This window comes from Sturnira hondurensis, unplaced genomic scaffold (assembly GCF_014824575.4).
Source record: "Sturnira hondurensis isolate 20B ecotype Veracruz unplaced genomic scaffold, ASM1482457v3 Scaffold0013931, whole genome shotgun sequence".
Lineage (NCBI taxonomy): Eukaryota > Metazoa > Chordata > Mammalia > Chiroptera > Phyllostomidae > Sturnira > Sturnira hondurensis.
The window spans coordinates 4,826,308-4,839,825 of record NW_028086562.1 but is presented as its reverse complement, the minus strand read 5'-3'; the positions used below and the strand labels follow the sequence as shown (position 1 = coordinate 4,839,825).

The 13,518-nt window shown below is 57.1% G+C and overlaps 1 protein-coding gene across 2 annotated transcripts; it reads left to right on the top strand.

Moving 5' to 3' along the window:
- Nucleotides 1-525: 525 nt before the first annotated feature.
- FAM240C (family with sequence similarity 240 member C) lies at nt 526-4,186 on the top strand. Of its 2 annotated transcripts, XM_037062013.1 has the most exons (3): nt 526-696; nt 1,831-1,979; nt 3,848-4,186. In XM_037062013.1, exons 2-3 carry the CDS (start codon nt 1,834-1,836, stop codon nt 3,975-3,977), a joined length of 276 nt encoding a protein of 91 aa, XP_036917908.1. In that variant the 5' UTR covers nt 526-696; nt 1,831-1,833; the 3' UTR covers nt 3,978-4,186. The 2 variants fall into 2 exon arrangements, with proteins under 2 accessions (XP_036917908.1, XP_036917909.1); XM_037062014.1 differs by lacking the exon at nt 526-696 and having other exon boundaries at nt 972-1,979.
- The last annotated feature ends 9,332 nt before the right edge of the window (nt 4,187-13,518 follow it).

Below are 13,518 nucleotides of genomic sequence, written 5' to 3'. Positions count from 1 at the left end.
CACTGGACTCTGACCGCCTTGTTCGGTTTGGGGGTTGGGGCGGGAAAACCCTACTCGGAGGGTCACAAGTTGATTTCTTAGATGCCAGTGGGTGGTCCTGGTCCGTGGGCGGGACTTGGGAAGCTCTGGGGACCGGAAGAGTTAGAGCCGACGGAGAGGCCAAACGTGTTATCCTGGATTCCCTCTTCTGCGCTGGTTTTCAGAGCGCACAAGGAGCCGACGCTCAAAATAAAAACTTCACAATAGGCTAAGCAATGAGAAAAGGGCTGCTGACCACCTTGCTGCCTCCCAGGAGCGTAACTGACGCACTGTTTGCAGACCGTCGCTGCGGAAAACCCTCACAAACCCGCTGAAGTCAAGGTGGGTGGGTGCGCGAGGCCGTTTTATAAAACCCCAGCCTCGGGGGCTTCTTGGGATCAGCCACCGAGAGGGGGCGCTCCTGTCCCGGTCGGGAGGGAGCCGCGCACAGGAGACCCGCGGAGCTGCCCTCCCCACTCCCAGATGCGGAGCGGAGGGACACGCGCCCGCGGGACCTGCCTGCCGGGCTGGACGATCTCCAGGCCACGCAGAGCGCAAGGCGGGTCTTCGAGCGCGGAGCACCGAACCTATAGAAGAGGCAGCGGCAGGAGTCGCCTGAGCGCGGGGCCCCAGTCTCACCCCAGAGGGTTCCCAATTTGGCTGGGAAGCGAATGAAAAGTAAGCTCTGTCCGAGGGGAATGTGACTTTGACGATAACTCTTCCCACGCTGGCTCGTGACGAAAAGGCCCCGGTGAGGAGCAGCCGACAGTCGTCCGTCCACTGCACACCTGCTTTCAGGTGTCTTCTCGCTGGACCCCCGCGGGCTCCCCGCCCCCCTTAGCGGCCGGGGCTGCGCGGGAGCTGCGCCAGGAGCCGCTTTGTCTCCAGTCGGTTTCAGTGAACCCTCTTCTCTCGCCAGGTTCCCGGCGGCGTCAGCGACCCCTCCCAGCGCCCACTTCGCACAGACACAGACGCGCGGACCTCAATGCCTCGTGGGAAACTGCGCGTCTGGAAGGAAGGCCGAGGGGCCCACGCGCAGTGCTCCGCCTCCCTCTGAGGAACCCCTCCCCGCAGTCTTCTAGGCCCCTGGACCCGAGCACCTGCTTCTGCAGCTGCACGGTCACGGCCACAGCCGCACCGATTGGTCGTCCCGCGGAACGCTAGGAACAGGCTTGCTGGTCCCGGTTCCAGGGCCTTCCTGTGCGTCCGAGGCAAGGATTCTCCCTACCTGGGAACCGCCTGCGCGCTCTTCCCGTTCCGGGACCCACGGGACTGAGCCCTGCGCTCACGGCCGCGCCCCGAAGGGCAGAGTTCCCGCACAGCGTGGGACTCAGGCCGCCGCAGACAGTGGTCGCCACCTTCATTCGGAGAACACGGGTCCTCCGGTCGCCTCTTCCGAGAGCGCAGAGCGCATCCGCGCAGGCCTGGAGCGGGGCCGGGTGGGCGCACTCGCGGGTCCAGAGAAGTGCGGACGGCTGTCCCAGGGCGCCCCACACGGCGTTACAGGGACAAGTTCTCCGCAAAGGGGCGGTGGGAGCGGTTCCTCAGTCACAACCCGCCTCGGGTCTGGGCTCTGAAACCGCCGGTGTTCTGGTAGCGCGGTCCTTTCAGTGCCAGAGAGCTGGCTGGACGGGAACCTCCGTCCGCCTCACGTTGCCACATTCTACCAAACCTGCCGCTAAGGGCTCATCGGGCCAGACACAGTCTGGTGTTTCGGGCTGGGCCAGCGCCCTCACTGTTAACCGCTGGCGCTGCTGGGCTCTCAGAACGCAGCGCGAACGGCTGCGTCCTTGTCGATTTTCCCTCTCCCAGGAAATGAGTGCAGGATCCACGGTGAAGCACCCAGGACGCGTGGCCTGCGACGCAGAAGGGCTGAAGGCGTTCTGGGAGAGGAAGGTGCAGCTGCACGCACAGCAGCTGCAGAGCGAGGGCGAGCGCGTCCGCAAAAGCGCCCTGGACAGGTGGGCAGGTGGGCAGGTGGGCAGGTGGGCGGCGAGTGGGGGGGGGGCCCTCCGCACTCAAGCACTCAGTGTTTTTGTTAGGGAGCACCCACTCCCTAACAAAAGCGTGTCACGCCCAGACTTCACGTCGCAGTTGGAAACACTCTCCACTGGAAACAGCCCACATTAAACTCAGCATCTAGGCCCGGCATTGAGTAAGTGGAGAAAGAGCACCCAGGGTCCCATGCCCCCTCCATCCTCACACTCCCTTGAGGTGGGGGCATGTCCTGCTTTGGTCTGAGGTTGTGACAACTGCTCCCGCCCAGAGCAAGACTGAGAGTCATCTGTTCCTTCCCACACAGTTGTGTGGCCCAAAGCCGACCGCTTTCTGTCTGCAGCTGCTCCCAAGGTCCTCAGTGCTGAGGGGGCCTCCTGGGTGACCCCAAGCAGACCCAGGGTGTCTGGTCCCAGAGAGGGCTGAGAGGGCGGATTAGCACATAGTTCACACCTAGACAAGGACTCAGATGGCCAGTAAGGCCAAAGTGGTCACAGCCTCTTCCCCAAATAGCAGCAGCAGCTGCTGCCCTGCGAGCAGGTTGGGAAGAAGGGTGCTGATCCAGGTGGACTGCCCTTCCAGCCACCAGAGGTCTGGCTGCTGCGCTGGCCCCTCCCCCACCTGTCATCTCTTGGCTGTGGGGTGGGCTGTGCCATTCAGGACCCCTGCCCCAGCTGAGGATGTATAGGGGGGTCATGGTACCATCCTCTCCACATAGTGTGACCCCACCCCAGCTCCTCGGGTCTCAGGGCTTGTCCCTGTCCTCTCATGCCATCAGGCTCTGGAACCTTCTAGGTCTTCTGCCCAGGGATGCAGGACCCAGGAGTGAGCTCTGGGTCCAACAGTGAGGGGGCCACCGGCTCCAGCTGGGTATGTGGTCAGGTCCTGGGCTGAGGGAACAGGGCTGTGGGGTGGGACGTTCTGCACCTATCTGGGAAGACGTGGCTGGTGATCAGGAGCACATACCACAGCCAGGACACCCCCTGTTCCCTGGACAATGGCAGCCCATGAGGACCTCCCCACCGGCAACCCACTTTCCCAGAACTTGTTTCCTCTTAAATGTCTGGCCCTGGGGCAGTCAGTCAGCAGCCAGGGCCTGGCGAGCAGGCAGGATGGTGGCCATATGTCACACGTGTGGCCACCCCTCATGGGCACTGCTGTCCCAGTCTCTCACTTAGGCCCCAGGATGCGTGGGTGCCTTTACCCACCAGACCCAGAGGCTGGCCAGAGCCAGGCATCCACCCCCTCCCCTAAAGCCAAACCACACCCTTGGGCCAAGAGACGCCAGGTGGTCATTGTCTGTGGGCAGATGTCCAGGGCTGGGGGAGGCTGGACCCCTGGACCTGACCGTCCTCGTGGCCGGACCAACCCTCCCCTGCACTGTGGCAGCAGCATGTGCTGCCCCCCAGGGTGGTCATGCCAGTGGGACAGGAAGGAGGGCGGCACCCACAGGGCCCAGGACCACCGTACACCCCACGCCCTGTTCTGTGAGCACTCGCAACTCAGCGACGAGCCAGGCCCTCAGCCAAGCAGAGCGTTGGGGATGTGGCTCAGCCTCTCTGGGGCTCAGGAAGTTTCCAGAAGCTGCTTCCTGGGGCAAAGTGCTTTCCCTCCCGGGGAAGGGTCCTGAGGGAGACCCTCCACAACAGACACAGCCCTGACCCCAAGGTGGCTGGCCCTGAGGCCTCACAAGGTCACGATGCTGGCTGGGTGGGGCACATCCCAGGGAGGGGACGGCTGCGCTCACACATGTGCATGGTGCCGACAGACAAGGCCTGGCTGTCAGATGGCCTGGGCAAGGTGACTCACAGTGCCAAAATTACCGTCATCCCAGGCTCCGTGGAGAATGGGCTCAGAAGCTGGAGTTGAGGCAGAGGATGCTGCAGGCGCCCCGGAAGGCCACCCGACGGTCATCCCTGCTGGGCACCGAGTCCTTCTGCACTGGAGACAAGACAGCAGCCTGAGTCCTGCGTGGAGCAGGGATGCACTGCGCTTGAGCTCCCCGAGAAGGAATGGCCCGCAGGGGCGGCGCGTGGGTGCTGCCTGCAGAGCCCCTGCACCCATGACAGGTTCTGCGGGTGCTCTCACCCTGCTGCACTCCAGCTCCGCTGCGCGTCATTGGGTTTGCTTATCCAGCACAAAGTAGGTGCTCAATAAAACCCAAGGTAATTGGCTTGTTTGTGCAAAATTTTCTTCCTACACTTAAAATTCATCTTAAAAGCTGAACAGGCCTTGGCTGGGGTGGCTCAGTGGATTGAGTGCCGGCCTGCAAACCAAAGGGTCACCAGTTTGCTTCCCAGTCAGGGCACATGCCTGGGTTGCAGACCAGGTCCCCAGTGAGGGGGGGCGGGCGGAGTGAGAGGCAACCACACACTGATTTTTTTCTCCCTCTCTTCCCCAATCTAAAAATAAATATAACCTTTTTTTTTAAAGCTGAACAAGATGTTACTAACTTGCAACAAGTCATCAAAATAAACTCGGCCGCACCTCCAGATTTTCTGGCTGCCTACCTGCCAATTTTGTTTCACCTTTGGTCAGAAAATGTCCATAAATCTCAACCCCAGGATGATGTCTGATGTGATGATTCAGCTTTGTGCTTTCCCAAACACCCTCCTGTTCACCGTTGGAAGTTTCGTCCCTCCTGGCCCCCCAGTTGTGTCTGCGACCCCCAGGGTGGGCAAGGGCAGAGCACACAGCCTCCAGCAGGGACGCTCCCATTTGTGCCCGAGCTCCACAGCCCACATTCTCGCTGGCAGGCGCCCAGCTGTGGCTACTGCATCCACTCGTATCCACCTGTATCCATCTGTACCCACCCAGTGATACGGAGCGTGTGGTTTGGGGCTGGAGATCAGCTGTGGCTCCTCTGGGGTCTCCCCTCGTCTTGTCTCCCTGTTCAGCTGCTTGTTGTTTGCTCGGTTCTGCTTTTTGTGACCCTTTGTTGAGTTGGCAAAGGCAGGGGGAGGGGGCAGCGCACATGGCTTTGCCCACAGCGGGGATCTCTCCGGAGAGTTACCTGGAGACAGGGCTCTGACCACAGCAGCCAGGGACCTCCTGTGCCCCACTGGTCCCTCAGACAGTATTTCCAGGGCTTACTGCACAGCCTGGATGGGTGCACAGAAAGCCCAGGAGAACGAGTGGAGAGAGTACCGCATGGGTCCCTCACGACACAGCTCCTTGGTCACCACCCAGACTCCCGTCACTGTTCGTGACTCAGGAGATTCCGCTGACAAGTACCCAGGGGAACCTGGAGATTAATAACCCCCAAAATAGCTTGAGAATAGGAGTCACTCACTACTACTCACAAAGCCCCAGACTGCTGGAGGTCACTTTATCTGAGGATATACTTAGAACACATTGCTGTCAGCACCGATAAATGGAGGCGTCAGACCAGCCCATCTTGGCTGGGAGGGCACATTCCTGCCTTCAGGAGCTGTGCAGAACTCTGGCAACCACCACACCCTCCTTGCCGTCTGTCCCAATCCTGGTGACCCAAGCACCCTCCACGGATGGCAGGAGCCAGCATGACAGGAACACAGGCATCCCCCAGCCTCGCCCTCATTCTGTGTCACTGACCCTGTCCCCCCACAAGGCAGAGCTGGATTCAGAGGCTGGGAGACGCTCGGTGAGGAGGGACGGGAAGAACAGGAGAGAATTTAATAATGTGGCTGCATACGCTGATCAGAGAAATGGCCCGGAGGGCAATGGAGGTGGCAGCGTCCCTGTCCACCTGGAGAAAATGAGCAGGGCCAGGGCTGCAAGACCGGCACCGAGGTGGCCGTGGTCCCAGGTCCAGATGACCCTGGCCCTCTGGACTATGCCCTGTGCCCAGTAAGACCCACCTGTCACACGTGAGCTGGCAGGGCCCACAGTCCAGGGGCCGTGGGTCAGAGCGCATTTCAGGACGTCCACTAACAGGGTGTCGTCCCTGGGCGCAGAGGGAAGGAGGGGCCAAAGATCAGGACTTGGAGACACACAGCACCATCAACCCACTGGGCCAATAACATTTACGGGATGATTCACCCAAAATGGCAGAACACACACACTTTTGAAGACACAAGGAACATTTCCCAATACTAAAAACAGTTCAAAAAGACAGTGGGGATTGACTGTGGGAGCGGGGGTGGGGGGTCAGGGGACAGCAGTGGGGAGGGGGATTGGAATACCTGTAATAGAACAACAATTTTCTATAAAGATTTTATTTATTTTTAGACAGAGGGGAAGGGAAGGAGAAAGAGAGGGAGAGAAACATCAATGTGTGGTTGTCTCCCATGTGCCCTCTACTGGGGACCTGGCCAGCAACCCCAGGCATGTGCCCTGACTGGGAATCAAACTGGTGACCCTTTGGTTCACAAGCCAGGGCTCAATCCACTGAGCCGCACCAGCCAGGGCAGAACAACAATCTTTAAAAAAAGAGGGAAAGGTATTCAAATGGCCAATAAGCCCATGAAAGCATTCTGCCGTCAGGAGTCCCTGAGGAGATGCAGATTACGAGGTCACAGGCACGGTGACAAGGCCCGAGCAGCGCTGACGTGCAGGAGGGGTCAGGGACAAGAGCCCCTGAGGTCAGGGGCAGTGGCCCCGTGCAGTGTCTGACACAGAGTAACATCCGTGTGCTTATTCAATGGTGGTTTCAACTGCAGCCCAAGAAGAAACGAAACAGCTCGTTTGCTCCGTCTACGGTGGTGTCGCGGCTGCACAGGCCCCTTTCAACACTGAACAGCATTCGCAGAAGCAGAGCCTCACCCCACCAGGGCCGAGGAGGGAGGGACTGTGAACAGGAGGGACCAGGGTCACGTTAAAGCCCGAGAGGCCCAGTCTCAGCCTCAGGGATGAGCAGCGCTCCGGTGGGTTGAACCCCAGCCGTCTGAACAGTCGAAGGGGTTTCTGCTCCTTCCATCCGACCCCAGGCTGCGCCTCCGAAGACTGAGAGGAACGAACCGCCGAGTCATCCTGTTCATATAACACAATATAATACAACGTAATATAACATAATACAACGTACCATAACAACTGCACAACATCAGTGTGAGAAGGTGCCGCACGTCGAGTGTGCAGACCCCACTTCGAAGTCTGTGCGGCACCGACAGGCTTCTCAGGGTCATGCTCTGTCTTTCCTGAGTTGTGTTAATGCAGCACTGCAGAACGTGAGGACACGCGCGCCCTGAGTGACGACACCACGTTAACTGTGATCATCCGTGTTACATTTAAAGCTGTTCAGTAGCCCCAGCTGGTGTGGCTCGGTGGACTGAGCACCTGCCTGCAAACCAAAGGGTTGCTGGTTCAATTCCCAGTGAGGGCACATGCCTGGGTTGTGAGCCAAGTCCCCAGTAGGGGGCGCATGAGAGACAACCACACATGGATGTTTCTCTCCCTCTCTTCCTCCCTCCCTTCCCCTATGTCTAAAAATAAATAAATAAAATCTTTAAAAAGTAAAAATAAAATTTCTTCCCTTTAAAAAAAAGTCGTTAAGTAATCTCTGCTCCCGGCTTCATCCATTTTCATTCACCGATTGCCCAGAACAGCACATTGGACCCCTGGTCAGCACAAAAGTGACATCCTCAGGCAGCGAGGCAGCTGGAAGGACAGTGGGAATCTACAGCCACCCATCGGCTGCAGAAAAGAAGTTCTGTCTTGCTTCCCGCCTTGTTTCGGAGGGACCCTTCCGGCCTCCCGCTGTGTTGCAGAAACACTCAGAGGAGCTCTGGAGCAGCTCTCGCCTGTGGTCGTCAGTCCCGACATGACCACGGGCGAAGGCCACAGACAGTGTCAGCGTGTGGGGCCGCTTCCAGGGAGAGGGACAGCAGGAAGGAAGGGTGCTCGGAGGCCTTGGAAGACAAATAACCAAAACTAAACTTACCTTCACATATGCACGGCTCTACTGACAAATAGAAATGACTGTTCCCATCTTTGACTCTTCACGTCGTCATGTCTTTCTTTTAGTTCAGTCACATCAGAAGAGATTCCGCCACAGAAGGAATCAAGACCGCCAGAGCTCAGACGTCCCGTCGGGATGGAGGCGTAAGCAAGCCTACTTTGTCTCCTCACACGACTACAGAAAAAATTACAATTAGACCACAAAACAAATACCACCCAGAACTGTCAGAAAACAGAGTTGTATGGAAGTCCGACAAACAAGGACTTAAAGAAGCCACATTCATCCAGATGAGTAGGAGGCACAGAGACCCCGTGTGGCCCAAAGAGGCGGTGGCCCAGGTGGTCCCACATTCACAAGCACTGGATAAAAATCGGGAGGGACACCTCAGAAGAAAAGGATCCCAGCCCCAGGCCAGACACACAGCCAGGGGTTCCAGCGCCAGGAAGATAACTCCCTGTAACTTCTGGCTGCAAACACCAGTGGGGGTTGGGGCAGCAAAAGAAACTGCCAGATTTTCTGAAAACTCCACTTAAGGGCCGACACGGACTTGGGACTTCTGCAGACCCACCGGCTCTGGGATTCAGCACCTGGGCAGCAGCTGGAAGGGCGCCGGTCTCACCCGGGGAGAAAGGGACGCGACCGCAAACAGGGCCGGTGCCGGACAGACCTCCAGAAGCCAGGCTGCAGCTCTGTCCCCTCGCTGAGCCCTTCCGCCACACAGAGCCACAAAGTGGTGAAGCGGGTTGTCCCATCCTGGCGGTCACCTAAGTCTCCACCCCACACGATTTACAGGTGCCTTTTCTATCATCGTCCGTGCTACTAAGACAGGGAGTCAAAACAGCTCTACCTAATACACAAAAACAAATTTGACAGGGAAGCTGCCGAACTGAGGAGACAAAGAAATGTGGCCCAAATGAAAGAAAAGAACCCCAGAAAAATAATCAAATGAAAGAGAGATAACCCACTTATCAGATGCAGAGTTCAAAACATTGGTGATCAGCCCTGGCTGGTGTGGCTCGGTGGACTGAGAGACAGCCTGCAAACTGTGAGGTCACTGGTTTGATTCCCGGTCAGGGCACATGCCTGGGTTGTGGGCCGGGGCCCCAATTGGTGGCATGCAAGAGGCAACATATTGATGTATCTTTCACACATTGATTGTTTCTCTCTCTTTCTCCCTCCCTCTCCCTATCTCTATAAAAATAAATAAATAAAATCTTTTAAAAAAACACTGGCAATCTAGATGCTCAAAGAACTCATTAAGTACAGCAAAAATTGTAGGGAAAAAAAATGAAGGTTACACTACATGAAATAAATAAAAACCTATAGGAAACCAACAGTGGGTAGGAAGAAGCCAAGAATCAAACTAACACTCTGGAAGACAAGAAAGGAAAAGTCATTCAATCAGAAGAGCAGGAAGAAAAATTAATTAAAAAAAAATAAGGATAGGCTTAGGAACCTCTGGAACAACTTTAACTGTACCAATAGCTAAATCATAGGGGTACCAGAAGGAGAAAAGGAAGAGCAAGAAACCAAAAACTTGTTTGAAAAATTAATGAAAGAAAACTTCCCTAATTTGGTGAAAAGCAGACATGCAACTACAGAAAGCTCAGAGAGTCCCAAACAAGATGGACCCAAAGAGGACCACACCAAGACACATCATAATTAAAATTACAAAGGTTAAAGATAAGGAGAGAATTTTAAAAGCAGCATGAGAAGAGAGTTACCTACAAAGGAGTTCCCATAATACTATGAGCTGATTTCTCAAAAGAAACCTTGCAGGCAAGAAGGGGCTGGAAAGAAGTATTCGAAGTCATGAAAGGCAAGGACCTACAGCCAAGATTGCTCTATCCAGCAAAGCTATCATTTAGAATGGAAGGGCAGATGAAGTGCTTCCCAGACAAAGTAAAGCTGAAGGAGTTCACACCACCAAGCCATTATTACATGAAATATTAAAGGAACTTATTTAAGAAAATCAAAACTATGTGCATTAAAAGGGCAACAAATTCACAACTATCAACAACTGATTTTTTTTGTGAAAAAAGCAAACTAATCAAACAACCAGAACAGGAACAAAATCATAGGTATGGAGATTATTTAGAGGGTTATCAGCTGGGAGGGGTTGTGGGGAAATGGGTGAAGAGGTGAGGGAATTAAGAAATACAAATAAGTAGCTACAGAATAGTCACAGGGATGTAAAGTATGGTATAGGAAATGAAGAAGCCAAAGAACTTGTAAGCATGACTTATGGACATGAACTAAGGTGGGGATTGCTGGAAAGAAGAGGGGTACCGTGCAGAGGGGGGCAAAGGGGACAAAGTTGGGACAACTGTAATAGCATAATCAATAAAATATATTAAAAAAATAAATTAAAATCAAGATTTGAGAAACACAACTGACATCATGTACACTGTACAATATTCCGTCTGTTGGCAGGTGAAGGAGGGAAGTAGCGTCAGTGTGGGTTTGGGTCGAGTTGGGAAAGGCAGATAAGAAACCCAGAAAGCATCTCTTATTACAGAAATACTTGTTTATTTCTTTATTTCATCTTTTTTTATCCCTTTCAGGCATGACAGGTTCCCTGGGTCTGTTGACAGCGAGGCCAGCTCTGGGAAGCCCACGACCTCCGCGTTATCGCTGCTTCTTCCCCCAGAAAGGGGCAGGGGTTGGGAGGCAGGTGGTCAAAGCGGAGGTGGTTGAGAAGGATATTGGAAGTCCTGAGGAGGGCAGACAGAAGGGCGGATGGAGGAGACTGTAGCCGGGGCTGTGGCAGCACTGGGAGGGGGAGGGGCGCCCAGCTGAAGCAGCTCCAAGGCCTTGGACCCGATCTTGGAAGCAATCCAGTTCAGATAGGGCCAGGTGGCTGTGTAGATTCCAGGGCGCTTGGCTCGGGCACAGCCCACCCCACAGCTCATGATTCCGACGACCACGTAGGGGTCTTTTGTGCTTCTTCTGCACATGAGAGGCCCGCCACTGTACTCAGGACCCGGACACAGGGCTCACACCGTGCTGAGCCACTCTCCCTGCTCCCGGGACCACGGGGGTTGTGGGAAGGGCCAGCCGGGATGGCAAAGGTGCTACGGGCCCGGGTTGCCTTGCAGTGGGGAGGGACGAGGAGCCCACGTGTCCCAGCGTGTGGCTGCACTGGCCCCCATGAGCATGTGTGTGCACGTGGAGTTGAAGGCTCGGGGCGGTGCCTGGGTGATGTGGTCTCTGTGTTGGGTGGGAGAGGGGCTGCATGTGGTGACTGGCCCTTCGCAGGGGCAGCTGGTGGGGGTCGCCTCCATGTTCACTGTGACTGTAGATATGGGACCAGGAAAAGGGTCACCAGAGCAGGACACTGGAGCGTGTGGAGCTGAGGGACCCAAGGGAGTGGGGTCCACAGGGGCGCGCCCAGACCGTTACCTGGCAGGTGTCCATGTAACCCTCAGGACCCTGCGCCCACGCTGGTGGAGGAGATGCGGCCTCGGTACCACAGGGTCGAGTTGCACAGGCTGAGGTCGAGGATCTCCACGAGGGCCTCCTGCAGCACGGGCGACATCCTTTGGGCTACAACAGGCGACTCGGTGGTCAGTGGTCACAGAAGACGCACCCGTGTCTGGGAAAGCCCTGCCTCCTCCCTCCCCCGAACGCTCATCTTCCATATGCTCTGTTCAAACCCAAGAGCCAGGAGAGCCCAAGGCACTGGCCTGTCCTTGCGCACGCAGATGAGAGACAAGGAGAACAGACAGAGGAAGAGCCTGGACAAGGGACTGAGGGGCTGTGGGGGAGGACGGGTGCGGCTGGAGAGGGCTGCGTGTGAGTGGTAGCTGGTGGCTCATGGAGGCTGCTGGTAAGATCAGCAGGTGTAAGCAGATGTGCACGATGAGCCACACAGATGTCATCTTAGTCCTGGAAGCCTCTGTGTGACCTCCTTGCCCTCTGCCAGGGGGCTGGGGCTCCCCTCACCAAGGTCACAGAGGGCTGTGGTGTGGCATGGGTTCAGACACCGGAGTTCCTTTCCAGGACCAAGCCCAGGGTCTGGCTGGAAGGCGCCCTCCCCACTCTCCCCACCAGGATTCCTCCGCTCCTGTGGACAGGCCCCTGGGTTGGGTGGGCGGGTCCTTCCCTATGCGCCCTCTCTGTCCCGAGCAGGTCATGAGAAGACAAGAGCTGTGGCCAGGACTCCACACAGAGGCACAGCTCTCAGGCCAGGCCAGGGCTTCCTCACACCCCAGAAGCTCTCTCGGGGTCTGGGGGTGAAGAGGGGCCTAGCCAGGGTGACCCCAAATAGAGTGCACTGCGTCTGGCGGAGACACACAGCCTATGCAGCTGTGTCCTCTGGGTCACGTGGTCCCACCGATGGAGGGGCCCTGACAGCAGCTGCTGCTCTGGCCCCACAGCCTTGGAGGTGGGTTTGGACACCGGCTGCCATGCAGGTGGGGAGCAGGCGGGTGGGGCCTGGTGTGGGGTGAGGCTGGAATGAGCTGGGGATGATCCCGAGGCAGGAGCCCAGGGAGCCCTGCGCAGGGCAAGGCACACACAGGAGGCGTGAGGCGTGGCTGGCTTCCCATGCCTTCAGTCCCCTCCCGCCCTGTGTGGGGACAGCAGTGACAGTATGCGTGTGCCCTGCCCTGGAGGTGGGGTGACAAGGAGGTGCCGAACACCAGTGGGGCCTGTGAGTCACCAAGGTGACAAGCCCTGGGTTGGGAAAGCTTGGGCCTTGCTGTTAAGAGCCAGGTGTCCTCAAACAGGGACGAGTGTTCTCAGCCCCAATGCCTGTTTTAAACGACAAACTTGGGAGCTCAGCTTCCTAAGGGACGGGAGGGCGGCACCAGGCAGCAGGTGGGAGGGAAGGCCTGGACGGCCCCAGGGCTCAGAGCCTGAGATCCCTCTAAGACTTGGCCTTCGAGGTGGGGGTGTGGGTGAGGGAAATGTGGGTGTCAAACATGACAGAAGTCCCTTTAAGCTGAAAGGGATTCTGGAACAAAAGATGCCTCTCAGGAGGCTCAGGGTACAGCTGGGAGCCTGTACTCCTCTCGAGCCCACAGTAGGGACAGTGAGGTGCGGGTGAGGCGGGCTGCGGGGGGCTCGACAGACAGGAGCCCTGTCACCAGACTCCCAGGGGTTGCAAGAACCTTGGTGCTGGATGTGGCTGGGCAGGGGGTGAGGGAGGTCAGAGCAGGGCAGGCCTGGTGGGGTGGGGGGTCCCAGAACATGGGCACGCCCATGGCAGAGCCCGGGACAGCAACAGCGGGACCAGAGACAGATGCCAAGCCAGGAGGCAGGTCATGGGTCAGCCAAGGCCAGAGAAAGCAAGGCCCCGAGGATAGACAGCCTTAACCCCACTCTCAAAATGCTGGGTCACCCCGGTGCCTGCCCCACCACCCTCAGCAGGTGTGGCTGGGCCCGGCCCTTGGCTCCCACCTGCAGCTTCTCCAGCTGGAAACGGGCTGTGATGGGAGCTGCCCAGGCACCGTGTGAGGACAGCTGCTCCACCAGGCAGGCCTTGACCATTCCTGTTCCACCTCAACATCCACTCTGGGAACGACCCACAGTGTCCCCCGAGAGTCCCCCCTGTGCTGTGTTCTCTCTCAAGAATCCCCAGCCAGTCACCCAGCAGGTCTGGGATGCCTAGGGTGGCCCACGGTGAA

Bases quoted from the DNA above. Each gene is read 5' to 3' on its own strand.
- FAM240C (XM_037062013.1), top strand. From the start codon at position 1,834: ATGAGTGCAGGATCCACGGTGAAGCACCCAGGACGCGTGGCCTGCGAC. The intron at 1,980-3,847 runs GTGGGCAGGTGG...CCGTCATCCCAG, and splicing joins CGCAAAAGCGCCCTGGACAG to GCTCCGTGGAGAATGGGCTC.